Source organism: Poecile atricapillus, chromosome 5 (genome assembly GCF_030490865.1).
Source record: "Poecile atricapillus isolate bPoeAtr1 chromosome 5, bPoeAtr1.hap1, whole genome shotgun sequence".
NCBI lineage: Eukaryota > Metazoa > Chordata > Aves > Passeriformes > Paridae > Poecile > Poecile atricapillus.
In genome coordinates, this window is record NC_081253.1 from 36,000,515 (window position 1) to 36,015,700 (window position 15,186).

Here is a 15,186-nt window from a genome sequence, read left to right on the forward strand (position 1 = left end):
CTACACTAATATTCCTGTGCTATTCATTAACCCACCAGGTTTCCAACAATCCCCTTAAGAAATAAATTTGTTCTGAAGTCTGCATTAAGAATTCAACTGCCCTTGTTAATGCTTTATATGGCTAAGATTCATAAGTAGATAATGAATGTTTTCTTCAGAGGGGCAAATCATGCTCCTGCTTGTCCCACTCAACCTTGCTCTAAACAAGCCAACAGTACTTTTTGGGATGTCATCCAGCAGTTCCTGTGTTTGAGGGGCAGTGATGTTTTCTGCTTGGCCAAGCCAAAGCTTTGCAATTCTGTTGGTCAGTAGCATAACAGGTCAAAGTTCTCTGATCTTTGACACTTCATGGTCTTGATTTTGAGATTTTTTTGTTTCTTTGTGGGTTTTTTTGTTTGATTTTTTTTTTTAAAGAAGAATAGTTTGGTCACAATTCGCATGTTTTTTCCTGCATGAAGATAGTAAAGGAAAAAAACAAAACAAAACAAAGATCTCTATCTAGCATTTTAGAAGTGCATTTCAGCATTTTCAGCTGGATGTCCTCTCCAGCAATTTCTTAATTTCTTTTCAGAAGTGTTTATTTCTAAGTTCAGTAATGTGTCAGAAAAGCTTTTCTCTCCCACTCTTCACCCTCTCCCTGTGAGCACTCCCCATCATTTCATCCAGGAACTCATTGTTTCTTGGGAACAAAAGATCCCAGGCTCCTGTTGCATATTTCAAAGCCACATGTCACCTTCCCATGCCCCTTGGGAGCTGTTGGCTTCTCCCAGCCTCAGGTAGGAGATGGCACCCAGAAGTCCCTTGGCACCCTATTTCCGATGGATCTATGATTCTATGACTCGGTGGGTAAGGCATGGAGTGTGCTGCACTCCGGTTTCCACCGACTTCCACCCATCTGCCTCCTCACCAGGGATTGCTCCCAATGGCAAAGGAACAGAACCACCTTTCCTGACACCTCACCTTCCCCTCCCCGAGCTTTGTACTCCTTCGGTACAATGCATGAGGAGAATATTAATCGCTGCAAAAGAGAATCTCATTTTTCCTCCCCGTTCCCTTACTTGTCTCAAACAGTAGTTGAGAGAGGTGAGAAGAAGGATGTGGTGTTTCTAATCGATGGCTCGGACGGTGTCAGAAGAGGTTTCCCTCTCCTGAAGACGTTTGTCCAAAGGGTTGTCGAGAGCCTGGATGTTGGCCGTGACAAGGTGCGCGTGGCTGTCGCACAGTACAGCAACACCATACAGCCCGAGTTCTTGCTCGACACCTACGAGGACAAAGCAGATCTCGTCAGCGCCATCCAGCAGCTGAAGCTCATGGGAGGCTCTCCTCTGAACACTGGGGCAGCCCTCGACTATCTCATCAAGAACGTGTTCACGGTGTCAAGCGGCAGCAGGATAGCGGAGGGTGTCCCACAGTTCCTGATCCTGCTGACTGCTGACCGGTCCCAGGACGATGTCAGGAGGCCCTCAGTGGTCCTGAAGACGAGTGGCACGGTGCCCTTTGGCATTGGGATTGGAAATGCCGACCTCACAGAGCTGCAGACCATTTCCTTCCTCCCAGACTTTGCTATCTCTGTGCCCGACTTCAGCCAGCTGGACTCGGTGCAGCAGGTCGTCTCCAACAGAGTCATCCGGCTGACCAAGCAAGAGATAGAATCTCTTGCCCCTGACCTGGTTTTCACATCACCCAGCCCAGGTGAGAAGATGTTTGTGTCTGCACCGAGAGCCAGTGGCAAAATATGATGTTTAGTAACATCATGGCTGCAACACAAACTAAGCAAAGCAAAGATGGTCATGGCTAAGGCTTCAAGTCTGTCATGGTTTCCCTGTTGGTGCACTCAGAGTTGGTAGGAACCGTGCAATTAAACTGAGCCACCTTTAAGCGTGAGGTGGTCCATGCTGTATCCACATGGAAGACCCACAAAGTCAATGCTATTGCCTTAATCTTATTTTAAGTGGATGGATTTTAAGTCCATGCTGGTCCTTCTAGAATGGAAATTGTGTCATTTAGATGCTACAGGGACACCTTCACACCAATATAAATCAAGGTCAGCTTTCTGCTAAATGTAAGACATGCTGATTTTTCCTACTTTTGCCTCTCTCATTCACTGGGCAAAGGGAAATTGGAAGCGGGCATCGGGAGAAGGATCAGATCTTACATTTCTGGTCTCCTTTGGAATAAAATACATGCCTGGGATGAAGAGTGTCCACCCAGGATCAATCCCTTAGAAATTCACTGTCTACTCTGTTCACTCCTTTCTAAGCCAGACCACTTTCCTCTATCCCCATTTATCAGTGTGATACTCTGTGATAATTCAGGCTCTGAATTACCTGAATTTCCACTGCAGAAAAAACTTTACTAGGAATCAAAAGGCAGAAGCTGAAAGAATAGAATAATAGGACATAATCTTTCCTAGAAGGCAAAGCCAAAGAAAGAGGGGTGGTTCTGAATGCGAAGCAACCTGCCCTGAGTAAAGCCTACCACCAGGCTACATTTTCTTGGGTGGAGATCTCACGAGGAATTATTGTTCTGGGTGTCCCATTGCTCCCTCTTGCTTCCTTTGCTCTGGAAGTTGCTGTTCTTGCACCCCCTGAGATGTGCCTGGCAGACTGGCCACGTCTCTGGGTTGAACCCAGAGCTTCCCGCTGGGGCTCCCAGGAGTTATCCCAGGCAGAGAGACAAGGATGACCATTCCCATGGCCAGAGGCACGGGTCAGTGGTGCAGATGATGAGCTTAGCTGCTCTCCATAAACAATTCCTGGTGCTTCTTCTGAGCAATGCCTTCTCTCCTGCAGCGGGTGTGAAGAGGGACGTCGTGTTCCTGATTGATGGCTCCCGCTACGCTGCCCAGGAGTTCTACCTCGTCCGTGACCTCATCGGGAGGATCGTGAACAACCTGGACGTGGGCATCGACACCACCAGGATTTCGGTGGTCCAGTTCAGCGAGCATCCCCACGTGGAGTTCCTGCTCAACACCCACTCCACCAAGGACGAGGTGCAGAGCGCTGTGAGGCAGCTGAGGTCCAAAGGTGGCCAGCTGGTGAACGTGGGGGAGGCCCTGGAGTTTGTGGCCAAGACCATCTTCACCCGGCCCTCTGGGAGCCGCATAGAGGAGGGCGTCCCGCAGTTCTTGGTCATCCTCTCCTCCCGCAAGTCCGACGATGACTTTGAGTATCCATCCCTCCAAGTCAAGCAAGTGGGGGTGGCACCTATGATGATAGCAAAGAACGTGGATACTGAAGAGATGATACAGATTTCCCTTAGTCCTGAATATATATTCCAAGTCTCCAGCTTCCAGGAATTGCCCAGCCTTGAACAGAAGCTGCTGACTCCAATTGAAACCCTGACTGTGGACCAAATCAGGCGGCTGCTGGGCGATGTGCAACCCCCCGTAGGTAAGGCACTGGCTCTCTCTGGTTGCTACTCAAACAAATGTTGCCCAAAAGACCTTCTCTTTAAGTCAAGATTTTCCTTAGTTAAAACCAAAGTCGTAGCACATGTACACTTTTGGAAGAAAAGCTCTTGATGGCAATTCTACCCAAGTACCTAAATACATTATAACCTATGATTTTCAAGTCAAATACCTAAACATGACACCTATTTGGGTCAATTTCAATTCAAATGCACAATGTGTACAATTGTCTATTCCCCCTTAGCAGCTCTTAAGGAAACAGGCATAAATCTAGGGCAAAATAAAGCTGGAAACATTGACAAATCCATAGAAGAGTATTAATGAATGAAACAGATAAGACTCTGAGTAATGCCTGCTTCAAATACTAGGCAGACACACATTCCCACTTGCACACAGGCCCTTTTGGAGAGGCTTCCCGAAACACCGTGCCTAGAGTTGGCCAAAATATGCCATGTGGTTTTACTTCACATGACAGCAGGCTGCACAGAAATCCCCCAGCAAAGCTTCAGCAGAGGCTTGGCAAGCAAATAATTTCCTCTCTTCTTGCTTCCCCACAGATGTTTCTGGAGATGAAAAGGACATAGTCTTCCTCATTGACAGCTCTGACAGCGTTCGGCCAGATGGGCTTGCTCACATTCGGGATTTCATCAGCAGAATTGTCCAGCAGCTGGAAGTGGGGCCAAACAAAGTGCGGGTTGGGGTGGTGCAGTTCAGCAATGGTGTCTTCCCTGAGTTCTACTTGAAGACCCACAAGTCCAAAAATGCTGTCCTGGAAGCCATCCGCCGCTTGAGGCTTAGAGGTGGGTCCCCCCTGAATGCTGGCAAAGCCCTGGACTTTGTGGTGAAGAACTACTTCATCAAGTCTGCAGGGAGCAGGATAGAAGATGGAGTGCCCCAGCACCTGGTTGTCATCCTTGGAGACAGGTCTCAGGATGATGTGAACAGACCTGCCAGGGTGATCACGTCCACAAACATCAAACCTCTGGGTGTTGGAGCCAGGAATGCGGACAGGGACCAGCTGCAGGTCATTACCAATGATCCTGGGCGCGTGCTTGTGGTACAGGACTTCACGGGACTCTCAACCTTAGAAAAGAGGGTGCAGAATATTCTTGATGAGCTCCCGATACCTACAACAGACTCACCTGGACCATTCCTACCTGGTAAGGCTGCTATTCATCCTGAAGACTTTTCTGAACAGAGAATAGATGGTATTTGTATAAAGTGAAAATGATTCCGTAATACCACCTTTTGATTCCCAAACCTTTAGTTGGGTTGATTAAAAGAAGTCTTTGAGGTTGTTGAGTTAGGAAAGAATATAATTAAATTTGGAAAGAGACGAGGGTGTCTATCACAAGTAACGCTGTATGAAGTGTTATACAAAAACTTTCTTGTATGGATGTATAATCCTTCCAAGAGTCAATGAAACTAAAATGGTAGAAAGGAGAGAGAAAAATTTCATTTTCAAAGTGCTACTTCACAAATCCCTCAGCAGTTTAAATGTTAGAGGTGCTGCAAACAATTACTATCAACTGCGTTTTCTTTGTAATCTTCTCAGGAGGTAAAAAGCAGGCTGACATTGTGTTTTTGCTGGATGGCTCTATCAACCTGGGGAGAGATAACTTCCAAGAAGTTCTCCAGTTTGTCTACTCTGTGGTGGATGCCATTTACAGGGATGGCGACTCTATCCAGGTAGGACTGGCTCAGTACAACTCGGATGTCACTGACGAGTTCTTCCTCAAGGACCACTCCACCAAAGCTCAGATTTTAGATGCTATCAACAAAGTCATCTACAAAGGTGGGAGAGTGGCAAACACCGGCGCGGCCATCAAGCACATCCAGGAGAGACACTTTGTGAAGGAGGCCGGCAGCCGGATTGACCAGAGGGTGCCCCAGATCGCCTTCATCGTCACGGGCGGGAAGTCTACGGATGACGGGCCAAGGGCCTCCTTGGAAATCACGCAGAAAGGCGTCAAGGTGTTCGCAGTCGGTGTGAGGAACATTGACCTGAAGGAAGTCAGCCTGTTGGCCAGTGAGAGCGCCATGAGTTTCAGAGCATCCACAGCCCAGGAGCTGTCAGAGCTGAATGAGCAGGTCCTGGTCACGCTGGAAGCTGCCATGGAGGAGAGATTATGCCCAGGAACAACAGATGTGACAAGAGGTAAGGACAATCCCTTCATGATGTTCTCAGGTCATTCTCAGGGGTGACTTAATATCCAGTGTGTTTTGATGGACTTGTCTGTCCTACTGTTGTGCTTTACCTATGGCCTGAGGTGCAGCACGGGCTCTTTCCTCCTCCAGGAGTCTGGTGGGGGCTGCAAACCTTTGGTGGAAGAGCTGCCTGTCGATGGCTTCCAGCCTGTCAATTACTGGAGTAACATCATCACAGAGCTGCCACCGTGGTGGAATTAATTTTAGATGTGACAGCTGGGCACTAAATCACTGGTCTCCTACCACCACACTTAGCCTTTGGACTAAATCCCGCTTTGGACTTTCTCACAGGGACATGATACCAGTATCATCTTGACAGACCAACTTGCTTCTTGCCAAAATGAAAAGTGATGGCCCTTCTTTCCCCTCTCTTTGTCTATTAAAACATCACTGAAATTTTTGGCCATTCAGGCATGCATGGTATGCTGGAAATCACAGAATCATAGAGTTCTTGTATAGTTTGAGTAAGAGGGGACCCCAAATACCATCTTGTTCCAAATTCCCTGCCATGAAACACCTTCCACTATCCCAGGTTGCTCCAAGACCTTTCCTACCAGGCCTGGAACACTTCCAGGGATAAGGTTGCTACAGTTTCTCTGGGCAACCTGTGCCAGGGCCTCACCATCCTCACAGGGAAGAAATTCTTCCCAATATTCCATCTAACCCTGCCCTCTGGCAGTGGGAAACCATTCCCCCTGCTGTCACTCCAGGGTCTTGTCCAAAGCCTATGTCCAGCTCTCTTGGAACCCCTTTAGACAGTGGAGGGGATAAACAGAATTTCCCTTGGCAGATGATCCAGGATGTCCACCTGATCTCATGACAGGTATACAAGGAAAAACCAGGGCACGAGTGGCTGTAGTTTAAGATAAAATTGCCTCAAGAAGGAATCCCATGATTTGGCTACTTCAGAAGCCAAGCAGGGGAATTGTAGTGAGTCAGTGAGTTGGTATTGCTGTCGGATCAGACTCCCAGCAGCTGGTTTTACTTACTGCATTTCAGCCAGTCCTACTCCCAGCACGACAGACCATTGCTCTGACTCTGACTTTGAGCAGAGGCGTCTCCTGAACCTCTGGAGAAAAGAAAAGTCGAGGCCCAACAGCCCTGAGCTGAGCAGCAGCTGCAGCTGAGAAGAAGAACTGAGTGCTGGGAAAAGCAAACCACTGCTGGTGGTATTAACTTATCCCAAGTGTGGTTAAGATATTAATCAGGCAGTGTGGCTAATATGAAAGGGAATTCAAACACCTCCCTGTGATTCTCTGAGTATCACTTTGAGCACAGGCAGAATTCTTTGTAATCTTCTGTACAAGAACTGACAGGTTTCCATGTGCTGGAGAGAGAGAAGCAGACTTAGCTGCCTGATGAAAATGCTAATTTCTCTTGGACTTGGTTTAGGCAGCTCCTCCCACTGCTAAAATTAAGAAAAGAAGATTAATAAAATGCAAGTTTTCCCAAGTTATCACTGCTATGGTGAAAGGAAACAGGAGGCACTTGTGCAGCAAGTGGTGTCAGTTCTTGATGCAGTGTGTTCATTAACTACTAAAAAAGTAATTAGAAAAGCCATTACTTGAAAACCAATCACCACACTGCTCCATGATGTTCTTCTCTCTTTCTTCATTCCCCTCTCAGATTGTGACTTAGATGTGATAATTGGCTTTGATGTCAGTGATGTTGGGCCCGGCCAAAGCATATTCAGCTCCCAGCGAGGTCTGGAGTCGAGAGTGGAGTCCGTGCTGAACAGGATAACGCAGATGCAGAAGATCAGCTGCACTGGCAACCAGGCGCCCAATGTCAGGGTGGCCATCATGGCCCAGGCCCAGGGGGGACCCGTGGAGGGGTTGGACTTCTCCGAGTACCGGCCCGAGCTCTTGGAGAGGTTCCTGGACATGCGGACCCGCGGGCCCTATTACCTCACGGCAGACACTCTGAGGTCCTACCTGAGCAAATTCCGATCCTCGCCCTCTGGCAGCACCAAGGTGAGCCAAGGCCAAGGTCTCTGGGGCAGTACCGGCCAGCAAAGTTGACTTCTGATGTCCTTTGGCTGGTAAAGAAACTGTAAATTCATGATACGTTTTTGTAAAGAATTAATTAAATTAATTGAATTTATTCACCATAAGTTTAGTCACTTAAGCCCTGCTTGCTTGCTGCACTCTCCCTGCATTGTCAAGGTCCTGTCCTGACAATTGATGAGCATCACCATAGCCAGTTCCCACAATCAGTGCTTGGCTGCAAATTATTGCTCTCCAGATATTTCCTGTGCTGTGCTCTAGCAATACCTGCATCGTGTACAGGAACAGGAACCTGGCATAGGAATGTAGAGCTCCAAGGCCTGGAAAAGGTGTAGAAATTCCCTCACCTTCTCTCAGATGAAGCATTGGAAAAAGGCCCTTCAGGCTGCATTCTGTTTGTGTTTCACACCTGAAATATTCTGGGTCTTGACAGAAATTTGTTTCTCTCCCAGGTCATAATCCATTTTACTGATGGTGTAGATGAGCCAATAAATCAGCTGGAGGCTCCTTCATCTACTTTGCACTCAGAAGGTAATTTTTTTGCTCTTCCAGGCCGTAATTATAGTCCATGTTAACGTGTAGCCCAGTTTGCCACCATTTCTCCTAAATCCATCTGGTGTTGGTAGTAAGAGCTAAGGATTTTGTGAGTTCTTGCTGTTCTTCGCTGCCTTCCTGTGATGTTTAGCTGCTGTCTGCCACCAAAGCACTTACACAGTGGGCAACTTACACAGGATACGTCTGAAGATGTTTGCTCTCTATTGAAAAGGCTCTGTTTGCAATCAAAGATGTGGATAATGATGTGTTATCACAGGGGAGGGTGTGCAGGCCCTCCAGAGAGCCTCTCCCCATCGCAAAGCCCCTTCTGCTTCTCCCTGCCAGGAGTCAGCGCTCTCATCTTCGTCGGGCTGGACCGAGTGACCAACTTTGACAGAGTGATGCAGCTGGAGTTTGGCCGTGGGTTCACCTACAACAGACCACTCAGAGTTAATCTGCTGGACTTGGATTTTGAGCTGGCAGAGCAGCTTGTAAGTAACTTGGCACAAGGCAGTGCTGCCTTGTAGCGCTGGAGGAAAGCCCACGGCTGGATCTCCTGCGGGGCTGAGCCATGGCTGGATTACACCTCTTGGCTCTGCTCCTCTCCCCTCCCTGCCTCACGTCAGCTCTTTTCACAGATGCCACAGCAAATAAAGTTCAGAGCAGATCACGGTCTCTTCTCACTCCTGAAGAAACCCTACTCCAGCTGAGGCTTTAGGTCAAATGGGATGGGATAAGATGCCATCAAAAGCTGCAGTGCCAAAAACCCGCCCACTGCCTGTGTTTACACTGTTGTTTTTTTTAGCCTCACAGTAATGCCCTGTTGTGCCTGGTCAGTGCTAAAGTTCTTGTTGAAGCGTTGCTTTCGAGGTTTCTTTCCCTGATCTCATACACTGCCTGTATTTTAGACATGTTTTTAACAGATGAAGGAGCTGTCCTTCAAGGCCTTCATTTTTCACAGATTCACTTCTTTCCCAAGGCCTGGGCCCTCTTGAGTGTTGACTTAATTTGCTGTCAACCTCAGTATGTCCAGTTCCTCCCAACTTCTCAGCTGCTACCAGCATGATTGAGCTCCTTTTCCAGTAGATTTAATAAGATTGGGCTTAACCACTGGTCCCTGTGGTGACCTTGCTGGGCCATTCCCCACAAATCAAAGTGCAGCCACTTGTGAGTGAGCCTCAGGTTTTGGGATAAGAGTTGGTCCTCAGCCGCTCCCCAAGTAATTCAGCCTAGGAAAATCCTTCCAAAATGTAAATGTGCGAAGCTGGCAGGAAACATTTGCAGCCAGCAATGTACTTGGCAAAAAAAGTGCTTTTTTCCCCTCTTCTTTCTGTTGGATGATGTAAAACCAAGCTGTGGTTTCTCTGGGTCCATATCACTCTTTTTAATGTTGTTTTTTTTTTTTTCTCCTTTACTGTGTGCTTGCAAATTGTTCTCGGCCTGTGGGTTGCTGCTGAGCTGCTCACTGCAGTGACTTTCTCATGGCCTGCTCCATAGCCTGGATTTTTTTCTTTGGGGATGAGATTCCTCTCTGCAGGCACTGCTCTGGGGACTGATGTCCTACTAAATGCACTCCACAAGTTCTGCAGTTTCTGTTTAAACCCTTCCCTTTGGTGCCCAAAATCAGGTGCTGGGGCTCTGGCAGGTTTCTAATGCTTTCATTTCCCATTTTTCCTGCAGGACAACATCGCAGAGAGAACGTGCTGCAAGGTCCCCTGCAAGTGCTCAGGACAGAGAGGGGATAGAGGTGTGCCAGGCTCTATAGGACCAAAGGTAGGTCCCCCAGCCAGGGATGAAGGGTTGTGTAGTTGTAATGAGTGATGGTAATGGGGACATCAGCTCCACTTACTCCCCTCATTTGAAAACTGACCCTGGGACTTGCAGAGCAATTGGAGGCTGCTCTTCTTCCCTTTTCCCACAGCCTTAGTGCTGCAAAACACCCAAAAGGGCAGGGATAAATGGCTGGAAAAACAGGGTGAATCATCCTGTGAAACAATTCAGGGACATCAAAAGAAAATGATATCTCTCATTAACACATATGACCAAGCAGCTGCTTTGTGCTTATCTAGGGAAACCTTCAATATCAATCACAGAACTATGAAAGAAATTCACAATTTTCATTTTCTTTCTTTCGTTGTCTTCTAGGGTGTCACGGGGGATCTTGGCTACGGGGGCTACCCCGGTGACGAAGGAGGACCGGTGAGTGACTGCCCCTGTTCATATGGGGACCTCACCACAGTCAAGTGTTTGGAGGTGTTTCCACTGAATGAAAAGCCTCCAAACTTTTTCTGCTGGGAATGTGGATGTGGGTTAGAACAGACAGCAGAACTCTGAGCTTCCCACACCTGACAGGTGGAGTTGCTGGTCTCAGCTTCTCCTGAGAGAAAGTCAGTAGGGAGTTTCTCAAGAGCTGCAGAAGGATGATGAAGGGAATAACTCCCATTATTTGATGTGACCCATCTCTGTGCTATTCCCCAAGGCAAATAAAATCCTCAACTTCATCAAATCTGCAGCCTATGGCAAAGTTATCCATGCCACCTGCAGCTGAAAGATTTGAGCTAGTCCAAAAGTGGAACCAAGAGTGATGTTCCTATCCATCACACGGCAGGCAACGTGAATCCCATGAATTCTTACTAACTCTTCATCCAAGCTCTGCATGAATCCCACGTCAGCCCTGGAATAAACATCCCTCCATGCACCACTCCCAAGGGGTGAGGTCGAGGCCAAGGGGCTGACGGTGCTCACGGCTTTTCCAACAGCGCAGGCACAGGCCAAAGGCTGCCGTGACACATCACATGCCAGGCAATGTTTTCCTGGGGCTTGAAGGTCAGGATGGGATTAGACATCTGTGCAGAGCTCCAAGGGCTTCATCTTGTCATTTTAATTTTGAAAGGCAAGTTTCACAAAGCTCTTTCACAGCTGAGGGATGGGGAAGGATGTTTCTCTCTCGGTGATGAAGATTTGCTGTTGGTCTCTGCATGAGGAAGGCTGTGGGCAAGGGATGGTGGAGTGGCCAGGCAAAACCTGCTGCTCCTGTGCCTCCAAGCCACCTCCTGTGACAGGTAGCCACAGAAATTGTCTTAGCAGGCAACCCCTGACTTGTTTTTTCCCCTCTATGCACCAGGGTGAGCGTGGACCACCGGGTGTGAATGGGACACAAGGTTTCCAGGGATGCCCCGGGCACAGAGGAACAAAGGTACGTGTGGAACAAGCCTGCACAGAGAAGACCCAGAGTCCAGTGGGTGGGAGTACCCCAAGGGTAACTCCTGTTGCTTTAGAAGGTCACACAACCTCTGCCACGTGCTCTTGAGTGCTTGTGTCCACCTGGCCAGGGCTTTCAGAGACTGTTGTGGCTTTGGCGTTGCTATGAAGAGCAAAAAGGCAGCCCAGAGACCCAGGCTCAATCCACAGGCAAGGATGATCTATCTTCTGCAGTCTGGCTCTGGGGGAAAGATTTGGGAAGAGATGGATGTGCATGTCTTGGCACAGAGCTGGAACAGTGAGTGGGTGGAACTCTGCTGTTGGGGAAAAGGAAGACAAGTGAGCCATAGCTGAGGCTTTAAAGAGGAACTTTGAGCTAATGGTCCAGGACAGCAGCTGCACCTCAAGCCAGAAAAGGTGGTGAAACACATAATATTTATGGGAAATAGTGAAATTAAGGGGATGTTTCCTACCATTTGCTCTGACCACATGATCTTCTGGCAGGGAGAAGAAGAATGCATGAACCAAGACTATTTGTTGTAGCTGAGATACTGAGTCTTGTTAAAAATCTGTTCAGCCTTGGACAAAGGCAGTAGGACTGGCTCTGGATTAACATAAAAATGGGTGTAGGGAGAATCAAAAGTCAGTGAAGGAAGAGTTGTGGCTAAGGAGTGAAATATGTTATTGATCAGCTGGATTAACCCTCATGCCCTATGTATTTTATCTTGGCACAAGTGTTGGGGAGGCAGCTGAAGACAAACCTTAACATAAGAGAAATCAGGGAAAGTCCTTTCCTGGTCGTGTCTGTGGGTCTGCCACCAAGCCTAGCCCTCCTTCTCCACTGCTTCCTATGGCAGTGAGCTGGACAAAAGTGGAGTAACTCTCTTTTCTATCTCCTTAGGGCTCTCGGGGATTCCCAGGAGAGAAGGTAGGAGCTATTTCCTCATGCCACAGCAGTGAGCTGTGAGTGTGCAGCACATCAATATCCCTCTCCCCATTCCCCCTTCTTCTCAGTGAGCATTTGCCCCTTGCCTCCCTTCCACAGGGTGAACTGGGAGAAATGGGTCTGGATGGCATTGATGGAGAAGAGGTCAGTAATTTTAATTATTTTTCTTTTAATGACTAGATGCATCAGTGAAGTATCTAAAAAGCACCTTGGAAGTGACAAATATTCTAAAATATTTTTCTTTTTTTTAGGGAGACAAGGGATTGCCTGGCTCCTCTGGAGAGAAGGGATATTCTGGCAGGAGGGTAGGCTTTAATCACTTTTACAGTGGGGCTAAATGATGGCATTGAGGTGGATTTGAGCCAGGGGAGGGTGGAAAGCCATCGTGCTCCCCTCAAGGCTGAGGGCTGGGCAGAGATACTTTCAACAAGCGAGAGCATCTCTTCCTAACTCTCCATCTCTTCCCACAGGGAGATAAGGGAGTTAAGGGTGAACGAGGAGAACGAGGTGACCGCGGGCTCCGCGGAGATCCGGTAAATACTGCTAAGGCATCTTCTTGATTTTCCACCCACTTTCCACTAATCCTAGGGTCATCAGAGAGGGTGGCTCTGGCTTATTAAATGCTGTTTGACAGTGGCAGGTCCCACGACAGAGCAAGGACTCAGAGGTGACATGTGGGTACCACATGATACCAACCCATCAATTGCTGCTTCACCATATTAAAATTCCCCCTCCTTGTCTTCTTCAGTATTATTTCCCAGTTGAAAAGCTGTGCCTGTCTGAAAACAGCAGCAATACTTCATCTATTAAAGTCAAAAAAGGAAAATAAAGAGAAGTTGGTTCTCAGCTCTAGCAGAGCAGTTTACAAGATTTGATTTTTGTGTCCCACTTACACAGATGTTTCTCATTGCTCTATTGCTTTCAGGGAGATTCAGGAGCTGATAACACTCAACGGGGCCCCAGAGGACAAAAGGGTGAAATTGGACCAATGGTAATATTTCTTTCTTGTCTTGTATTGTTTCTTGGTTTTTACAACAGAATGGACCAGAGAAAGAGAGAAAAAAGGATGCTACCAAAAAGATGCAAGTTTCTTAAACTCACTGTGCCTTGTCAGATGGAAAATTTTTTTCTACTAGAAAATGTTGTTGGTTTGCAACCAAAACTTTCTCTGGGAAGATGTCAGTTTAGAAGATATTTTGTGTAAAAATCACCTTTTAAAAAAAAAATAAATTATTATTTTACAATGCCTTCTTGGGATAATGCTTCTGAAAATAACTCTGTACTTGGAAATTACCTTTGTATGTTCTCATGGGTCATATAAAAAAGCAGAGAACTGATTAGATTACACTAAATCTAAACCTCCTGATTCACCTGAAACCTTTACAAGGAAAAAAAACCCACACACTCCTTGGAGAATTTCAAAGCCCATCTGTTTTCACACCAGCTCACAATAAAAAAATGCATCTTAAATTGTCAGAAGGCATTTCCCAAAGAATAGGAATGTTGACTTCTGCTGGCTCAGAAACTTGATGGAAAATCTCTGTGAGCTGTTAGAAGGATTCCCACCAAAGCAGGACTATTAACTTGTGTGAAAGCATGAAAGGAGCCATTTTTTGAGAATTTAATCTGTTTTCCCAATGCCTGTTTATCTCAGGGCTCTCACTTGTGTTTTGTTTTTTCCCTTAGGGAGATCCTGGACCAGCAGGGCAGAAGGGCCAAGATGGTGGAGTCGGGAGTAGGGTGAGTTGTCAGACCTCCAGTCAGCAAGGCCCAAATTTAGACTGATGTAACTTTTCCCCTCCTTCCTTTCCATGTACTTTGTTTCACAAACATCAGGAATTCCACCTCAAAACCCAACAAAACACCCCCCAAAAAAAAGAAAAAGATCTAAAAAGGAAAATGCCTCATGGCTTCCTGGCTTGTTGTAGAGACTTTAAAAGTCAAATTTTTTCCCATGGAAAAATTCAGTGCTCAGGTCAGTGAAGTTACCTGATTTATATATACAGCCAGGCTGGATGGTGCTTGGAACAACCTGGTCTAGTGGAAGGTGTCCTTGCCCATGGCAGGGGGTTGGAATTAGATGGTCTTAGAAGTACCTTCCAATCCAAACCAGTCTGTGATTCCATGATTTGCATCTGCATTTGGCTGCTGGTTTTGGAAAGCCAAAAACCAAACTGGAGCTGGGATGTCTGGGATGTGCTCCCTGCTGCGTGTCCCTCCTGTCTCAGGGGTGGTGACACACCCCTGACATGCATGAGGGGGCAGCTCACCTGCATGGGGGATGTGAGGAGCAAGAAAACATGCCCAAGTCTGATTTAATAGATCTGACCATGTGGATTTTCCTTTTCCTCTCCCCCCCCAAGTAGCTTAAAATATCCAAATGTAACTTTTGAGCTATAAGAAGCATTGATAAGAAGCATTGATCTAAAAGCAATAGTGAAAGGTGTGCTTACATTATTAGATCAACAAGCCTAATTGTTCCTTCATTTGCAGGGCATGGCAGGACGAAGGGGGCCCATAGGAGTTAAGGTAGGTGGTGATGGGACAAAACATGGGGCTCCTGCCATACCACGGGCCAGGCAGCCCCAGCACCCAGAGAGATGTGCCAAGAAAAGAGACATGCAGGCTTTTCTTGTTCCTCTCTGCCTCCTCTCTCCTCCAGATTTCCCAACTCCTCCTCAGGCTCATCTCCCTGTGTGCTTCTTGCTGGACTCAGTGCAGAACCAACTGTCCACGTGCCTGCTTGTCTCCTACAGCATTCCCTGGTGGGATGTTTTGTCCCCATGTGGTGCTGGAGCAGTGTAACAGGGCCAGAGCATGATGGTTGATGCCCATTGACTGCAGGAGGCAAATTGCCCCCACCATCACTGTGCTTGTTATCT

The 15,186-nt window shown here is 47.3% G+C and overlaps 1 protein-coding gene across 4 annotated transcripts in view; it reads left to right on the forward strand.

The window, feature by feature from the left end:
- The window catches only part of COL6A3 (collagen type VI alpha 3 chain), a 57,702-nt gene that overhangs the window by 25,626 nt on the left and 16,890 nt on the right, over nt 1-15,186 (forward strand). For all 4 annotated transcript variants that reach the window (XM_058839748.1, XM_058839745.1, XM_058839746.1 and 1 more), the window contains 17 exons: nt 1,072-1,692; nt 2,793-3,392; nt 3,967-4,569; nt 4,965-5,567; nt 7,244-7,590; nt 8,076-8,154; nt 8,503-8,648; nt 9,838-9,930; nt 10,303-10,356; nt 11,282-11,353; nt 12,260-12,286; nt 12,404-12,448; nt 12,556-12,609; nt 12,775-12,837; nt 13,230-13,295; nt 13,991-14,044; nt 14,798-14,833. In XM_058839748.1, the coding sequence (XP_058695731.1) occupies nt 1,072-1,692; nt 2,793-3,392; nt 3,967-4,569; nt 4,965-5,567; nt 7,244-7,590; nt 8,076-8,154; nt 8,503-8,648; nt 9,838-9,930; nt 10,303-10,356; nt 11,282-11,353; nt 12,260-12,286; nt 12,404-12,448; nt 12,556-12,609; nt 12,775-12,837; nt 13,230-13,295; nt 13,991-14,044; nt 14,798-14,833 (3,563 nt within the window). The remainder of the gene's footprint in view (nt 1-1,071; nt 1,693-2,792; nt 3,393-3,966; nt 4,570-4,964; nt 5,568-7,243; nt 7,591-8,075; nt 8,155-8,502; nt 8,649-9,837; nt 9,931-10,302; nt 10,357-11,281; nt 11,354-12,259; nt 12,287-12,403; nt 12,449-12,555; nt 12,610-12,774; nt 12,838-13,229; nt 13,296-13,990; nt 14,045-14,797; nt 14,834-15,186) is intronic.